Source organism: Prionailurus bengalensis, chromosome A1 (genome assembly GCF_016509475.1).
Source record: "Prionailurus bengalensis isolate Pbe53 chromosome A1, Fcat_Pben_1.1_paternal_pri, whole genome shotgun sequence".
Classification (NCBI taxonomy): domain Eukaryota; kingdom Metazoa; phylum Chordata; class Mammalia; order Carnivora; family Felidae; genus Prionailurus; species Prionailurus bengalensis.
In genome coordinates this window covers 144,799,522-144,816,722 of record NC_057343.1, presented here as the reverse complement: position 1 = coordinate 144,816,722, position 17,201 = coordinate 144,799,522, and the positions used below count along the sequence as shown (strand labels likewise).

Here is a 17,201-nt window from a genome sequence, read left to right as displayed (position 1 = left end):
CTGCATCTGGCTGCAGTGGGCATATAGTTGAGGCATCGTTTGGCATTCTTAAAACATAAAAGCAAAGAAGGCTTTTTTTTTTTTTTTTTAATGTTTATTTATTTTGAAAGAAAGAGAGAGCACGGGAGGGGGAGAGAGAGAGAGAGAAGTAGAATCTCAAACAAGAATCCCAAGAATCTCTTCTATTAGCAGAATGAGGGGCAGGATCCCACGAACCCTGAGATCATGACCTGACTGAAATGAAGATGAACACTTAACCGACTGAGCCACCCAGGGGCCCCCAAAACTAAGAAGCCTTTACACCTGTTGGTATTTCTTCCATCTAAGCACTAAGCCTCACTTACTTTTAAGGTAGAAGCTAAGACATTTTACTCTGTCTCCTACTTTTCCAAAGCCTCTGTGTTTAAAAGGAATTAAAAAGTAAGGGCACCAGGAAAACCTATATTTCTAAAAGAGAAACCTCCCAAAGTTATCTCCTTGATGAGGGTACAAAGTCATCACCATTAGCCTTTTAAGAACTAGATGGTAAATCTGGAGGTTGACAACAGCATGAGCCTTTCATAAATTGGTATCTAAGGTTTTCCTGGGGAGAGATTTCAGTTAAACATTTTCTCCACTAAATGGCCAATCTTTTGCTTCCCTGCTACTTGCCTTGTCACTCTTCCTCCACCCTCATGTCTATAACATTGCTTTAACTCTGAGTTTTCTATTAATTGATCCCATTTCTCAGAAAAAAAAATTGTTGTCTGTTTCCTACCTCAGTTTACCGCAGCTCAAATCAAACATCCCCATTTCAGATATCATACTTTGACTGGTGGGTGAGAAATGAATATTCCTAAGACTCAATTTGCTTCTTCAGAAAATGCAGTCGGGTTATGGAATAGAAGCCACTCCTTTTAAAAAATAAAACAAAAAAAATAAGAATGTTTAATCTTGCCTCCAATTTGTACAAATGGCATGGGAAAAAACACAAAAAAATAAAAAATGATTGATGTCAGTTCAATAAAAGTGTACTTTTAAAAATGCATTCTTAAAAAAAACCTTAAAGCAATCGTTCCTAAACTTGTCATGAGTTTCAGAGTCACTGATTTTCTTCATTGGGTGTTTTCCTCTTTTGCTTTAAAGAGGGAAACAAAAATGAAGTCGTTTTGAATATTTTCTTACCATCTTTTCTTAGCCATTTAAAATTCTATTGTCGAATCAAAAACATGTTCCTGTAACCGAAATACAATTACAAATAAATAAACTAGATTGTCTTTCTGTGAAACTTCAGGAATCACCTTCCACTTTTGCATCCTTCACAGAACAATGTAAACATCTTTCAACTGAAACCTTCAATGAAACCTTTTATTGATTTTCAAGAAACGAGGTGGTTTCACAGGCATTTAACTCTCTGTGGGTCTTTTAAAACCAGTTACCTCCTAAGAGGCTACCTTCAAAGGAAGTATCATATAAAGGGGATGTAAACGAAACCAACAGAAAAAAAAGAAATCAGCAGTAGTGTCTTTAGATACACATTAAAAAGATAATACTGCATAAAGTGTTTTTTTTAATTTAATTTTTAAGTAATCTCTACACCCAACTTGGGGCTCGAATTTACAACCCCAAGATCAAGAGTCCCAGGCTCGATTGAATGAGCCAGCCAGGAGCTGCCCAAGTGTTCTTATTTGAAGAAGTGGGCTGACCTCTTGTTCTTTCCCTCAGGAAATTAATTACAACGGATTAACGTGGAAAACTGAAAAGGTTGCCTGATTTCTCTTTTGTCTTCCCCTCCCCCCTCAACCTCAAGCCTTTCTGAAAGTGTTTACTTGAAATCAGAATATGGAAAGTTTTTTGGGTTGAGTTTAAAAACCAAAGTCAGAATAATTTTCCTCGGTATGCAGAAGAACAGAAATGAGCTGTTTTCAGAAATGGTTTTTAAAGTTCATAATAAAGTTGAATAGTGACTGTAATGTTGATTTGACTGATTTACACAATATTTGTTTTTAAGAGAGGAAAATGGAGACTTAAAAAAATTTCTTCTGCCCTTCAAGTTCCTTCGAGCTGGACTAAAAAGCAAAATGAGGTGAGACAGATTAACAGAAGAAAATCAAATTTAGTTTCCTACGTACTATGTAGTTTCCTATGGGGAATCCACAGACGTGACATTCCCTTAACGTGCAACTTGAGGCTTATTTGACTTCCAGAGCTAAGGAGAGGGGGAAGGGTCTGAAGATAGGAAGGGGGGGGTGCGATTTCTAACCAGAAGGTGAGAGGAGATGTTTGGGAAACAAAGGTTGCCCTGTTATGGAGACAGTTCCTCAGATAAAGAGATCTCTGTTAATAGCTCTCTCCCTGGCGGAGGCTCTCCTTTCCAATGTAAATTTAGGCAGTTGAGTGGGAGGTAAAGCGCTTTTCCTGAATCTCCTGGGTTTTAATTGCTTTTAACTCAAAATAATCTTCATGTCAAACAGTCCATCTTGGGGCAGTCTGTCCTTGGCCCCTTCTCACGATACAACTCAGAGATGGGTGGAGGAATATATATTCACATTATACATATATATGTTTCCTTTCCACTGATATTAAGTCTAGGCTATTAACCTGAGGATTTAGAAAAAAATGATTTGTTCCCAGAATGGTTGAGCAATGCTGAAAAACCCATTGAAAAACACTCTCCCCTCTTCATTAATTTGGAATTTGGGCCCTGGGGTATTACAAGAAATATTTTCCTTTGCCTTATCTATGCTCAAAGGACTTGTCAAGCAAATTAATAATAAGATAGGATAAAAGGAGAATCTTTAAAATACTGAGGCAAAACACTTTAATGATCTAAGTGCTGAAGAATCCTTAGCTTTCCATACTGACAAAATAACTGACCATTACAAAAGATTTCTCCAGTTCTCTAAAGCATCTACCCTTAGAAATTGCTACCTTATTTACATTCATTACTTTAATTTGTAAAAAATAAAAGTATAAAAAAAAATCCTCCCAGAGGGAAGTGTGTGGGGCATGTGTGAGTAGGTGATGGGGATTAAGGAGTGCACCTGTGAAGGGCACTGGGTGTTCTATGAGGGTTGAATCACTGCATTGAACACTTTAGCAGAACACTTACGTTGACCATATTTGAATTAACATAAAAAACTAAACTAAAGAGAAAACCCTCCTCTCAATAGGAATTAATGGACTTACATTCGACTTTCTTTCTGCCTTTGGATTGTTTAATGAAATTCAACAGAGAGGTGCACTGAATGTACAAAATGGAAGGTTTTTCTAGAAGGAGGGTGGGGCAAGAGAGTTATTAGCAAAAGAAAAGGATTGTTTCAGATGAGGGTGCTTTTTGTGAGAGAAAAGTAAGGTTCCTTACCTTGCAGATTACTGCATCTTTCTTTGGCAGGTGAAGGGGACCCAGGTGGCTGACTCTTTAGTACCTATTGAAAAATTCCTGACTGACTGGTTAAGACCGTATTTCTTGGAGAGGTTGAAACCGCAATATGATTATGTATTAAGTCCCAGTTTGGGAACTTGGTGTAAATGATACCTTTTGGGGCCTGTGTTATTTTGTTTGTTTTTGTTTAACAGGGTAAAGAGATAAAAAGAAAACTATCTTAAGCAGGTATTATTTTTCCTGCCCAAAACAAGCAGGAGGCTGAAGAGCAGGAACAGTGGGCACCAGGGACCTCAGAAGGAGCAGCGTGGGTGACCTGGAGGGCCGGAAGCCAGGGCCGAGAGGGTTCAGAAAGATGAAGCACCAATCTTTGTTTCCTAGAAGTCTTAAGGCAAAAAGAGGAAAGGGTAGCAGCTGCATCAAAAAAGGTTTTCATTTGGGGCGCCTGGGTGGCTCAGGTCATGATCTCATGGTTTGTGAATTTCAGCCCCCCCATTGGGCTGTCTGCTGTCTGTGCAGTGCCCGTTTCAGATCCTCTGTCCCCTTCTCCCTCTGCCCCTGCCCAGCTCTTGCTCTCTTAAGGAAAAACAAAAACAAAAATGAAAACAAAACAAACCATTGAAAAAAAAGGTTTTCATTTGTTGTTTAATTTGGGAGAAATTTGACCATGTGTATAGCTTGAGAATGATTCAATAGAAAGGAAGGGCTGAAAATGCTTGGAAGAGGGGCATCTGGGTGACTTAGCCGGTTAAGTGTCCAACTGTTGATTTCAGAGATTGAGCCTCACTTCAGACTTTATGCAGACAGTGAGGAGCCTGCTTGGGATTCTCTCTCCCCCGCTCCCACTTGCATGAGTGTGTGCTCTTTCGCTCTCAAAATAAATAAATAAACTTAAAAAAAAAAAACAACGCTTGGAAAAGAGCAAATGAGGAGACAGGAGGTAACGGACACTAAGGTAGGATGTGATTTAACACATAAGAATTAGTGTTAATTTTTTTTATGTTTATTTTTATTTTTGAGACAGAGAGAGACAGAACATGAACGGGGGAGGGTGAGAGAGAGAGGGAGACACAGAATCTGAAGCAGGCTCCAGGCTCTGAGCTGTCAGCACAGAGCCTGACGCGGGGCTCGAACTCACGCACCGGGATCATGACCTGAGCCGAAGTTGGACGCCCAACCGACTGAGCCACCCAGGCGCCCCGAATTAGTGTTAAAAAGGAAGGTGAGTGATTTTTAAGTTGGGAAACTCAAGGAAGGTCCATATACAGTTAAAAGCAGGAGTTTGGTGTCCCAAAGCTGCTGTGCTCACCAAAATGAGAGTTAACTAAGAAAGAACACTCCAGAAAGGCAGATATCCAACAGAAGAGAGTGGCAAGGAGGGGGGGGTGCCAGAAGGACAGTGGTGCAGCAGCAGCCTGGAGGGATCCAGATTGGGGTCCTCTGGAAAGCTGTGGGAGAAAGAGAAAACTCTTGTGGAAAATGGAATCAATAGGTTATCTGATATGGTTGATATCTGGGAAAAAGAATTATGATAGTTCAGATGGACAAATAGAGAAAAATCAAGATTAGGTACATACAAATTCATGCAAGTAAAACATGACACTGAATACTTAATCCATGCAAGGTGCTGTTGTAAGTGGTTTAATGTGTATAGATTTTAATATTTTTTTGTTTAGATTTTATTTTTAAGTAATTTCTACACCCAACGTGGGGCTTGAACTTACAACCCCAAGAACAAGTCACATGTTCTATAACTGATGCAGCCGGGTGCCCCTCCAGAGTCTCTACTCTTTAAAAAAAAAAAAAATTTTTTTTTAAAATCTTATTTATTTTTGAGAGAGAGAGAGAGAGAGTGTGAGCAGGGGAGGAACAGAGAGAGGAGACACAGAATCCGAAGCAGGCTCCAGGCTGTCAGCACAGAGCCCGACTTGGGCTTGAATCCACAAACTGTGAGATCATGACCTGAGCGGAAGTTGGACGCTTAACCGACTGAGCCACCCAGAAGACCCTAGTGTCTCTACTCTCAACCATGAGAATATACTGTCTCAGGTAAGGTGGATGGGATTGAAAAAAAAATTGACGAGAAAAAATGTTATCATTATACAATTTTGTGGTTATGCAAAGAATATCTTTACCATTTATTATTACATAAACGTTGACTTTAATTTTATGAACACTGTGATATGATTAGGTCGGCAAGATGTCAGATGGAATGTTCAGTGGGTTAAGATTTCAGACTACATGAAACAAAAGATAATGTACAATAAATACAGTCAACAGATCGGGAAATAACAGCATAAGAATATTATTTGAAAATATAGAGGTAATAAGGGAAAACTGCTAAAATAATTGAAAGTGTTTGGCTCTGGAGAGGGGATTGAAAAGTAGGGTGTGGAGAAGGGAGATGCTATTTTTTATTTTATGTTTTGTCCTGTTTTTGACATTAAAAAAAAAAAAAACCATTGTGCATATGTGAATTTAGCAGAAATAAAGGAGAATGCAATTACCAGAAAGAGTGGGGTAAGGGCAATACAGAGCTCTGATTATTTTTTGCTTGGGGTCCCAAATCTATAGCTCTTTGTTTCTAAATGAAGACTTTGTTGTTTATTGTAATTGAAATTAATACAATTTCCGCTGGTAGATTGAGGTCCCTAGAGAGTTTATAATGAAGATTAGAGAATTTTCTTCTTTTTTATTTAAAAACTAACAGAAGGGTTCCTGGGTGGCTCAGAGTGTCCCACTCTTGGTTTTGGCTCAGGTCATGATCTCACAGTTCTTGGGTTTGAACCCTACATTGGGCTCCTTGCTGACAGCTTGGGGGTCTGCTTGGGATTCTTTCTCCATCTCTCTTTGCCCCTCCCCTGCTCATGTTCTTTTTCTCTCTCTGTCTCTCTCACAATAAATAAATAAAAAAATAAAATAAAAACTAACCAAATGCATCACTAGGTTGGTTTTTTTTTTAAAGGTGAGAAAATTTTAGGGAGTTAGAGTAATTAATTTTATTTGCTTTTAAGCCATTATTGAACTGGACACTAAATTATAATGAAGGTTCGTGGGTGTTTATGACTAGCTTTTTTCTTTAATAATATGAGTATATACCACTGTTGTTTTTAGTTCAGTGAGTTTTTTTTTTTTTAATGTCTATTTATTTTTGCGAAACAGAGAGAGAGAGAGAGCAGGGGAGGGGGAGGGAGAGAGAGGGAGACACAGAATCTGAAGCAGGCTCCAGGCTCTGAGCTGTCAGCACAGAGCCTCAGAACTTTGATATCATGACCAGAGCCAAAGTCAAGACACTTAACTGACTGAGCCACCCAGGCACCCTTAGTAAGTGGTGTTTCAAACTCAACATTGACTTCTACTTCCTAAAAAGGAAAAACCAAAAAAAGCACTTCAAATTAGGGAGGAGAAAAAAGCAAATTATAAGCTGGTTATTTATAATATTTCATATATACATATATAATTATATTGCATAAAAGGAGCTAATTCAGTTAATTTAAGAAAATTTTTGTGGGGGAAATATTTCACATGGTGTGCCAAGAGCTAGTCTTATTAAAGGAGGTCTATTACTGCGTATTCCTGAAAAACCCAAATCAAAAGAGATGGACTGTAAAAGTATCTACATGTGAAGAACACCATGTACAACTGTCTTCCTTGAAAAAAGTCTTCAGAGTACTTAAAATAAAATTAAGGTGCCACTGTTTTATGTTATGTCTGCTGACATTACTTCTCTTCTTGTTAACTAACCACAGATGCAAAGGATGCTACCAACCAGCCCTTAAATAGTAACAGTACAGCCCTCAGAGCAAGGAAGGTGGTAAACCTTTACACAAGGCCACATGCCTTTGAAATCTTCCAGCAGGGATGGGAGAATCAGCTTGCACAGATTATTTCTCAATATCCTTTAAACTTCTTTATTAATATCAGTCAGGGCTGCTATTCAGTCTGCTTAAGAAGGCCAGGCCCTGTTTGGCATGGTCTATAGGGGTGAGTTTATCTAATCCTTGGAGAGTGTATGTCATTCCTTCCTCCCTTCCTTCCTCCCTCCCTCCCTCCCTCCCTTCCTTCCTTCATGAGAGCCAGAGAGTGAGAGAGCAGAGTGATCTCTAGGGTGAGCGTGAGTTGGGGAAAGGCAGAGAGAGAGGAGAGAGAGAATCTTAAGCAGGCTCCATGCTCAACTCAGAACCTGCCACGGGGTTCAGGGCTCCATCCCATGACCCTGGGATACCTGAGCAAAAATCAAGAGACAGACACTCAACAAATTGAGCCACCTAGGCGCCCCTTGGAGGGGGCATTATTAGCCTTGTTTTGCAGATGATAAAACTGAGACTCACAGGTGGTCCAGCCAGTTCTGGGTAGAGTTAAAATTTGCAACTTCCTGACTCTGGAAGGTTGGGCTTCCACTATGCTTTTCTGTACCTTGTGGCAGGATTGACAAATCCCTGAGTTATTCTTTCATTAACTCCCCAGCAGGCTGGCAATGATAACAGTCACAGAACCCTCCCACATTGGAATTGATTTGGCAGAAAGGGCACAGGATTCAGGGTCAGGAGGCCTCATCCTGCTACCAGCTCCGCCTCTATCTATCCCAGCGGTCCCTGGTGAGGATCCTCTGCCTTCTTGAGCCTCAGCTACCCTAACTGGATAGGAGGCTTGGATCCCAGACAGCTCAAACATACATAGATGTCACACCTCCCCTTTCCCAGAAGCTGTTTGGCTCTTCCCAGATGGACAAAAACTCTAGATGTGCAACTAATCTCCCCAGGTGAGAAATGGGGCCAAAGTGACCTCTGTTTGGGATGAGTTACAGGCCACCATGGAGCAGGTTGCTGCACTAGTCTGCTTCTATTTATGCTGTTTTAATTTTTTTTTCTGCTTTATTATTATTTCCAAATTTTAGTTAGAGCCACTTGTTACTTTCCATGGCTCTGAGTAGGGCCTGCTCCATTATTTTTCTTCCTCTAAACTCAGGTATTTGAGATTCTAGGAGATCCTGTGCAGCTCATTAAAAACTCAGTTCCCATTCGACTTTCTATTCTCCAGCTTCTATTCTTCGAGAGAAGACACTCCTTGGCCAAAGGCTCTGTCTTGAAAGGGAGTCCATTTAAGGGCAGGCTTTGCATCAAGTGCTAGGGGGTCAGACAAGTGGATTCCAGTCCCAATTTTGCTTCTTCAGCTTTGCTGTGAAACTTTGGGCAAGTTGTTTAACGTGTCTGGGCTTTAGTTTCCTCATTTGTAAAATGGGTACAGTAATGTTTATTTTAAAGTAAAAGGGCACGGGGCAAAGTTCATACTAACAAACTCCTCTTCTTGAAGTGGCTGCGAGGAGAGCAGATTTCGGTACGGAGAAAAACTAGGAGTGCTCTGTCTTCTGCATGTAAAAAGCGATTATTTGGGACCCCTTTTTAAAGCAGGTCGGGTGAAAGGAGGCAGGGATGCAAACCAAGTCCCTGGGCGGGGATGGAGCCTGGAAAATAGATCAATATCCAGGGAAGGGAGGAAAGGGCTCTCACTCAATCCCCCAGAGTGCCTGGCAGAACAGCCAGGTGCCCATAGATTCAAGGAAACTTGGGCAGAGGGGCTTTTCCCTAAAGTAGTTCAGTTTTCTTGACAAAGGAGGGAGGTAAGGGATTTCAGAAACAGGAATCCAGGGCGTGTCTTCGTTGGCGCGAGGCAGACAGTCAACCCGCACTCGGTGGTCCCTACTGCGTTGGTTCGGTTCGGTTCGGTACAGGTCACTCAGCAATCGTTCAGTTAAGGATTTAAGCTTTACTGGAGCTAGCAACCAGCTCCTTGACTGGAGCTGGCGGTCAAAGGGGCGCTGCGCTCTCCTCAGGACCGAGCGCAGTCCGGCCGGCGCGGGAGCACGGGAGCGCCGGGCCCGCCCGACGGTGGGCGGACTTCGGATCTCTCACTGCACCGGGAAGTGATGGCAGCCGCCCCGCCGCCTGACGCCAGCGGAAGTGCGAGCCCCGGGCGAGCCTGCTCCGCGGCGGACCGCCTGGGAGGGGGCGGGCACGGGGCGGAGCAAAGGCTGTCGTGGCTCGAGGGGGCGGGCGGGGTCTGCAGCGGCGGGGCGGGGTTTGGCGGCGGTTGTTTTCACCCTGGCGGCGGTGCCTGGCGCTTGGCTGGGGCAGATCGGCGTGGAGGCGTGAGCTGGTCCAGAAAGGGGTGATCGCGGCTGGAGGGAGCCAGGAGGGCCGGAGGGACGCGGGGAGCGGGCGAGCAAGCCCGTGGTCGTCAGCCGCCAGGATGTCAGCGCAGTGCTGTGCGGGCCAGGTGAGCTGGGGAAGCGTGCGGCTGGGTGGGGGGTGGGGGGAGGTGGGTCGGGCTACGGGGTGGGGAGCCCAGGCACCTACGGCTTCCCTGGGTGCAAGTCCCAGATCCAGATCTTCGGCTGAAAGTGAGGCGGGTGGTGGGTCGCCCGGGGCTGACACTGCGCAGTCTAAGTGAGTGAGTGCCTCGGGCCCGAGCGCGGCGGCGCTCAGCCGTCGGGGAAGCCCTGTGCCGCGCGCGAGCTGGAAGGCACTCGGGGAAGCCCAAGAGGAGACCCTGAGGTCTTCCCGTCCGGTCTTAGGGACTTCGCTTAGGGCGGGGCAGGCGGGGCTCGGGCGAAGGATCCCGACTGCTCCTGGAGAGTGTCGCCGACCCCTCAAGGCAAGGGTGTGTGGGGTTGAGCCCCGTAGCCCACCAGGTTCGGCTTACCTGATGAGTCCAGAAAAAGACGTACGTTTAGGCAACGTCTTCTTTCTCATGCGGTGAACAAAACTCGGGTCATATGGTGCAGGCAGTTTGCCCTTGGCATCTTGCAAGCCTAGAGCATTGGCTCTGTGCCTTCCAGAACGTCTCGAAACCTTGTTTCCAAAGTATGGTTCTCAGGGCCGCGCGCAGGGAAGACTAACCCAGCCCTGCTTCCTGAGTTTCCCGACGCAACCCTCGCTGCACGCTACCTGCTGCCTGGGCAGAGCTCGAGCCTTCCCGTCCCTTCTTTCAACTGAACTTGCCAGTTACCCTCATATAATATCTTAAAATATATTTGTCTACTTTGGATAGGCGACTCCTACTGGTTAGTAGCGCATCTGGGCAGAATTAGTAAGTTTTAACTCTTTAATGCTAATTTCACGCCTTCCTGCCGAGTAAGAAAAGACGCAGTAAGCAAAGCCTTCCGGATGTCGAACTCCCTCTTGCCTATCCTCCCTATTCTGTACAGCATTTCTGCACATAATTTTAATGGGGTGTTTTTGTTTGTTTGATTTCAAATGAATGTAACTCCGGGGGGCATTCAGGTACGGGGATATTCTTGCTTCCGAATCCAGGCAACCTCACGGCAGTCAAAGCCTGCCGGTAAGTGATGCAGGGGTTAAACTGTGAGTTTTCGTTACTGGCCTATTATTCTGGCAGATAATACGCCCTCTTTCGAGTGGCCGTGTGACGCTGAGAGGTCTAATACTGTACCTGACATGCATTCGCGTTGTTCTTCTTGGAGATGAGGAAACTATTTTTAACTCGAGGTGTAATGCCTTGCCTTGAGTCCGGCAAGGAGAGAGAGGATGCTTACCCCCTTACCAGGGCTTCTGAGACCAATGTGGACTGGAAAAGCTATTTTCTGAATGTTCCCAATCTCAAAACTTTGCACATCTTTCATTGTTTCCAGTTGCTTTCCAATTTGATGCCACACTTTCCATTATTTAGTAATTGTAGATATTTAGGAGCATCTGTCCTCCCCTATTCCTTTGAAAGGTCCTTGAGGCCTTCTGTGACTCCAAACAGCTAATTTAGGGCTTTGAAAATGATTACCAGTACTGAAGTGGGTCTTGTAAAAGAATTATTGGTATGGTTGATATTTTGGCAGGATTGAAGGACTCGTTTCTAAAATCCCCCTCTCAGGACTTTGGAAAGAACCAAATCCTGGCCATTCATCACAGGAAAGTTAACTTCTGCTTTCTCTGGACTGCTTGAGGCAACACTGTGGTGGGTCTCAACACAGTGAGGGGGTGATGACACTATGATTTCCTACGAATGAGTCTGTTAGGTGTACATTAAAAGGACTCGGCATATCGTAATTAAGTCTACCTACCTATTTATTTAAATTAATTAACTGTGTTACTTAGTTTATCTTTTATTCTACCAAGCTTTTGTTTAATCTGAGCACCTACAAACTTTTTACTCACAGCATTTCTGATACCAAATGTGTGGGGTTTTTCCCCCCTCATACCAACCAGTTTCCCAACTCCCTGGACACCAATTGGACATACAACAATTCAATTCAATTATGACACCACCTGGATTTAGTGTCCAGGTTAAGGGCTTAGTTGGGTAAGACTGCCCCTAGCCCTGAATTTCAGAAGCCAGTCACAGGTCTCCTTGGCCTCCCATACCAGGGAGGAAGAAATAATCATATTTCATCTGTTTTGTTCCAGGAGCTAGAGATAGGGCAGTGAGCCAGACAAAATCATCTCTGCCCTCAGGGGTCCATTTATTTGTGGGTGGGGGTATTTCGTAAACCATGTAAACAATGAAACAGTAAGTGCTAGTACTGGAACAAGACCTGGTGGCAGAGTGCCTTTGGGTGGGACCGAAGGGAGTCCAGGAGGGCTGGAGTATCATCGGTGAGGCCTGTGAGGTAGAGAGGCAGGCAGGTCCCGATGCGGCCAGGGACTGTCAGCTGCCTTTGGAGTTTGGGCTTTGTTCTTGTTTCAGTGGGAACTGTGGTTTGATTTACACTTTGATCCCTTCGGGAGCTGTGAAGACTCAGCCATATTAGGGACTGGAGTGGAGGTAGGGAGAGCAGTCAGAGCTGTTCCTTCAGTGAGTATTTTTTAACTGCCTGTTCTGTGTGCAAGCAGGCTGCAGCAGTGAACAAAAATGCCTCCTGATGGAGCTTAAATCTTGGCAATCTGCTGTTGCTATAGCCCGAGGAGGAGAGAGTGCGGTACCTTAATGTAGGCTGTTGTGCTTACAGTGGGGTGTTGCTGGCTTCTGGGCAAATTTTAGAGGTAGAGCTGCACTTTTGTGTGGATTAGAAGTAGGGTGTGGGAATAAGAACGATTCTGTATTTGGCTCCAGCAACTGGATTGATGATGGTGCCATTTATGAGGTGAGATAGGAGGCTTAAAGGGAGGAGGAGGACATTAGGGAAGGAAGAGCCATAGTTTTCTTTTGGCTTTGTTACATTTGAGATGCCTATTACAGATATTTGTTTGTTTATTTATTATTTATTTATTTTGAGAGACAGAGAGGGCAAGCATGTACACATGTGCAGGGGAAGGGCAGAGAGAGACAGACAGACAGCCAGAATCCGAAGCAGTGTTTGTACTATCAGCACAGAGCCTGATGTGGGGCTCGATCTCGTGAACCATGAGATCATGACGCCAGCTGAGGTTGGACACTTATATGAATGAGCCACCCAGGTGCCCTGAGAAACCTATTGTAAATTAAATGGAAAGGGTAAGTCACCAGTTGGATGTTTAAGTTGGGAGAAGTGTGAGGCTGGAGATAAAATTTTGTGGGCTTTAACTGAGGACGGGATGATGTGTAACTCAGAAAAGAGCCTGGGCTATGGACTCACGTCTGGGTTTGAATTGGGAAATCTGGACAACAAGGGCTGGTGTGAATGTGCACGTGTTACCTACCCTCTATTAACCTCAGTTTTCCTCAACTGTAGAATGAGTGTGATAATACTTCCTGGGGTTATGAGGATTATATGTGATCTAGACATAAAGTCTCAAAGTACATGATTTAGCACACAGTAAGGAATCCCAAAACTCTTAGTTTGTTAGTGGCCCGTACCCACCTGCACCTCACCTCTAGTTCATCTTATTTTTGCCCTAACTCTGCTATACACTTAGATTTTGCTCATGCTGTTGCTAATGGATGCTAATGTAAGGAGAGATTACAAGAGAGAGTGGTCACTCAACACTTTTGGTCACTCAGCACTGTGGTGGTAGGTCCCTGAGGACTGGATGATGAACAAAGAAATTCCTTGCTGTCCTGGAACTTAAGGGCTAGTTAAGGGTGGAAGTGTGGGGGAAACTTGCTACAGAAAATGACACTATACACCGTCAGGTGAAATGAGATGTGTAAGTGAAAAATCCAGGGGTGTGTGGATGCCTCAGTCAGTTAAGCATCCGACTTTGGCTCAGGTCATGATCTCACGGTTCGTGAGTCTGAGCCCCACATCGGGCTCTCTGCTGTCAGTGCAGAGCCTGCTTCACATACTATGTCTCCCCTTCCCTCACACGCGCGATGCTCTCAAAGATAAAAATAAAACATTAACAAATTTTTTTAAATTTTTACAAAATTTTAAAAAAGAAAAAAAGTCCAGACAATGCTTTCAAGGCAATTTGAGAATAAAGCTTGGCAGGGTTTACGCCAGGCAAGTATAAACATTAATGATAGTAAAAGCAATAGCTGAAGTTTTAATTTCATGTCTACAATGTGCTACCTGTTTTTACCTACATTATGTCATACATTTTTCACAGCAACCTTCAGGGGCAATTAATGTTCTAATTGGCCTTCTTTTGCAGGGGAGGGAGCTGAAGTACAGAGAAATAATTAACTTGACTGATGTTACCTGGTAGTGGAGCCAGGCCTTGAACACTGGCCCACCTGACTCAAGTTGGGGCTCTTAACTGCAAGACTGCCATTCCTCATTATTCTTGCTCTATATAAATAATGAGTAACTGTTGCTTATTATGGTTGCCTATAAAGGACCAAAGGCAGTTGAATACACAGCTATTGGGCTGTTTTGATAGATATTGCTAGCTGCCAGTCATGGGTAGATAAGGTCTAGCTTCTTCCAGACCAGATTTTGCTGTTCTAGCCAGCACCTGAAACAGGCCCCAACCTCCTTTTCTTAGAGCATTTATGAAAGAGGGCTTACAGTTGTGCATTCTTCCTGTCCCATTGAGATGTATAAATATTCCCTACAGCTCAGAGCTTTTCCAGACTAGAACTGAAAGGCAAAAGACAGCTGGGTCATCCCAGGGATGCAGCCTTAGGCTGCCAGAGGCCATGTTAGAGTTTGGTCAAGTTCCTTAATGCAAGGGTTTGTGAAGAGTGGCTTTGTGTTGAGATTTCTTGTAATTTCCACCGTTTCTCACTATTAACAGTGGTTAACAAAACCTGGGTTCCTCAGAGTTAGAGGTAACCAAAGCCCACATAGGAGACTCTTAAGACTGTGGCCTCTGAGGAAGTGTGAACTGGAATGGGTCTTCCTCATCAGGGCATCTGATCACCTCCAGATTGTAGCTGAAAACACACACAGACACGCACGCACGCGCGTGCGCGCGCGCGCACACACACACACACACACACAGAGTCCATGAAGACTTCCACAAAAAGTAAATAAGCTCAAGAAGCATTTCCTTAGGAATGATCTTCCCTGAGCTTTGAGAGTTCTCTCTGAATGTGCACTTAGATTTGTCCACACCACCTAGTACTCGGTCATCTGATGCACAGGACTTGTTTCCTGGTTACTGCATGTATGAGTTTCCTCTCTCCCCTAGACGGAGTACCTATCATGAACTAGGTGATCCCCCTGTTGAGTGCTTTTGGATGGAAAACTCTCCCTATAGCTCTTTGTTAATAGTGACTGGAAATATTAGGTCCTCATTACATCACATGATGCTTCTTCCCTTTGGAAGACATCCAGGCACACATTCTGTTCATGACTGATGTGCTTTTGAATGAATTGGGGGTATTTGTGAGACTCAAAGGGAAAAACATCACACTTACCACCCAGAGAACCATATTCTGATATTTTATAGTCCAGTCACCCTTATTTAGTATATGTGATTTTACTTAGCAAAATTAAGGTTATACTGTAGGTGCTGTGCTGTATTTGGTCCTACTCTTTTTGTGAAATATTGGGTGATTGAGGAAGTTTTGTTTCTGTTTGTTTATTTATTTGTTTATTTTTGAAAAATACTTATTTATTTTGAGAGAGAGCATGCCTGAGCTGGGAAGGGGCGGATAGAGAGAATCCCAAAGCAGGCTCCTTGTTGTTGGTGCAGAGCCCTACACAGGGCTCATGAACTGTGAGATCATGAACTGAGCTGAAATCAAGTCAGATGCTTACCCAACTGAGCCACCCAGGCATCCCTTGTTTATTTTTTTAGAGTAATCTCTACTCCCAACGTGGGTCTCAAACTCGCAACCCTGATATCAAAAACCGCATGCTCTGCAGACTGAGCTAGCGAGATGCCCTCTGGTCAGGGAAGTTTTTAACAGGCACTGAGTACTGCTTTGCAGCCATTCATGTTTTCTGAGCTAACAGTCAGGTGTAGGTAGTCTTTTGCCTTCAAACATGATGAATTCTCCAGAGGTGTTAAATAAAGTTGGATGAGTGGAAGTGAATTCATAAGCATATGTGTTAATAGGTTTGTGTGCTTTTCTATTCCTAAAATACCAAAAATAATGAAGGAAATCTGAATTACCCTTTTTCAGTATCATCATTGAAGATTTATTTCAGTCATTTTTAACAATTTTTTAAAATTTGATCTTCTTTATATGTATAGATTTATACAGATACTATCTACCTAGATGGTGTCTGAGTCATTTTTTTCCTGCTGTACGAAGGTGCCCATCTCTGTTTCAGTTACATTGAGTCTTGTCGTATCACTAGTATCAGCACTTTTATTTTTCTGTTCATTTTTGAAAAACACAGGCAGAATGCAGTAAAGTGCCCACATAGTTGCTCTCCCACACTGACAAAGGGTGGGACAAGGGGACTGGCTGATGTTGAACTCTTGACTAATATAGCTCACTGGTGAGCTGAGAGAGAAAGAACGTTCAGAAATGTGTAGTTAGCCAAGTTCAGGTTGTTATGAACACCAGTCTGTCACTTACTTTAAGCAGTAGAGAGTGAAGGTGGCCATGTTGGTTGGAGAGTTAGCTTGAGGGTTGATCACTCAGATTTGTTTTCTTGGGCTGCTTTATAGCTGACCTGGGCAAGCTGACAAATAGCTTTTGGCTGTGTGGGATGCTTGGCTGGGAGTCTGAGTGGGATGCCTTGGCTGGGAGGCTTGAAGAGGGCCGACCTGTAGGGAGTGGAAGGCAGCCTCTGACTGTAATGAGATAATCTCTTCTCCATTGTTTGCTTCTGCCTGGTTTTCTGTATAAATGTCACCTGTAGATTTGCCACAGCTATTCAAGACCTGGGAGTGAGTCAGCTGTGATCCTTGGAATCTTACTTTTCCATGTCCCGGGTGTTTTAATGTGAACTGCAAGGGTAGAACAAGAAGGATGGCATCGTCTGCTTACAATTCAGAGTAGATTGTGGCCAGTTCATCCATGATAGATAGTTTGACATTAAAAAGGAAGTCCTTATATAAGATGGGATGTCTGCAGAGCTAGCCATTGGATACAATTACATTTTACCTTTTGAGTTGTTTTCAGTACCTGTAATTATAACTGTCGTTAAATTAAAAAAATTTGGGGCACCTGGGCGGCTCAGTTGGTTAAGCGTCCAACTTAGGCTTGGGTCATGATCTCAACGGTTCGAGAGTTGGTTGGACTCCCACATCGGGCTCTGTGCTGATAGTGTGGATCCTGATTCGGATCCTCTGTCCCCTCCACCCATGTCCCTCCTCCCTCTCTCAAAAAATAAATAAGAAAAATCATTTAAAAAATTCAGTTGAGTAAATTCTAAAGATCTAATTGGCTTTATTAATTGTTTCACGAATCAAGCTTATCCCATCTAGCAAGTAGAGGGGAGCATCACAGAAATACAAGAAAGGAAGGTTTTTTTTAAAGAAGAGAGGGGTGGAAAAAAGGAAACTGTTAGCAAAGAATCCATTGTGTTCGGCAAGGTCGCCCTCTTAAGGGGAGGGGAATGGAT

The 17,201-nt window shown here is 43.5% G+C and overlaps 1 protein-coding gene across 1 annotated transcript in view; it reads left to right on the top strand.

The window, feature by feature from the left end:
* The first annotated feature begins 9,314 nt into the window (after positions 1-9,314).
* The window catches only part of SERINC5 (serine incorporator 5), a 103,484-nt gene continuing 95,597 nt past the window's right edge, over positions 9,315-17,201 (top strand). Inside the window, exon 1 of the mRNA XM_043592961.1 lies at positions 9,315-9,640. Coding sequence (XP_043448896.1) covers positions 9,614-9,640 — 27 coding nt within the window. The 5' untranslated portion in view covers positions 9,315-9,613. The remainder of the gene's footprint in view (positions 9,641-17,201) is intronic.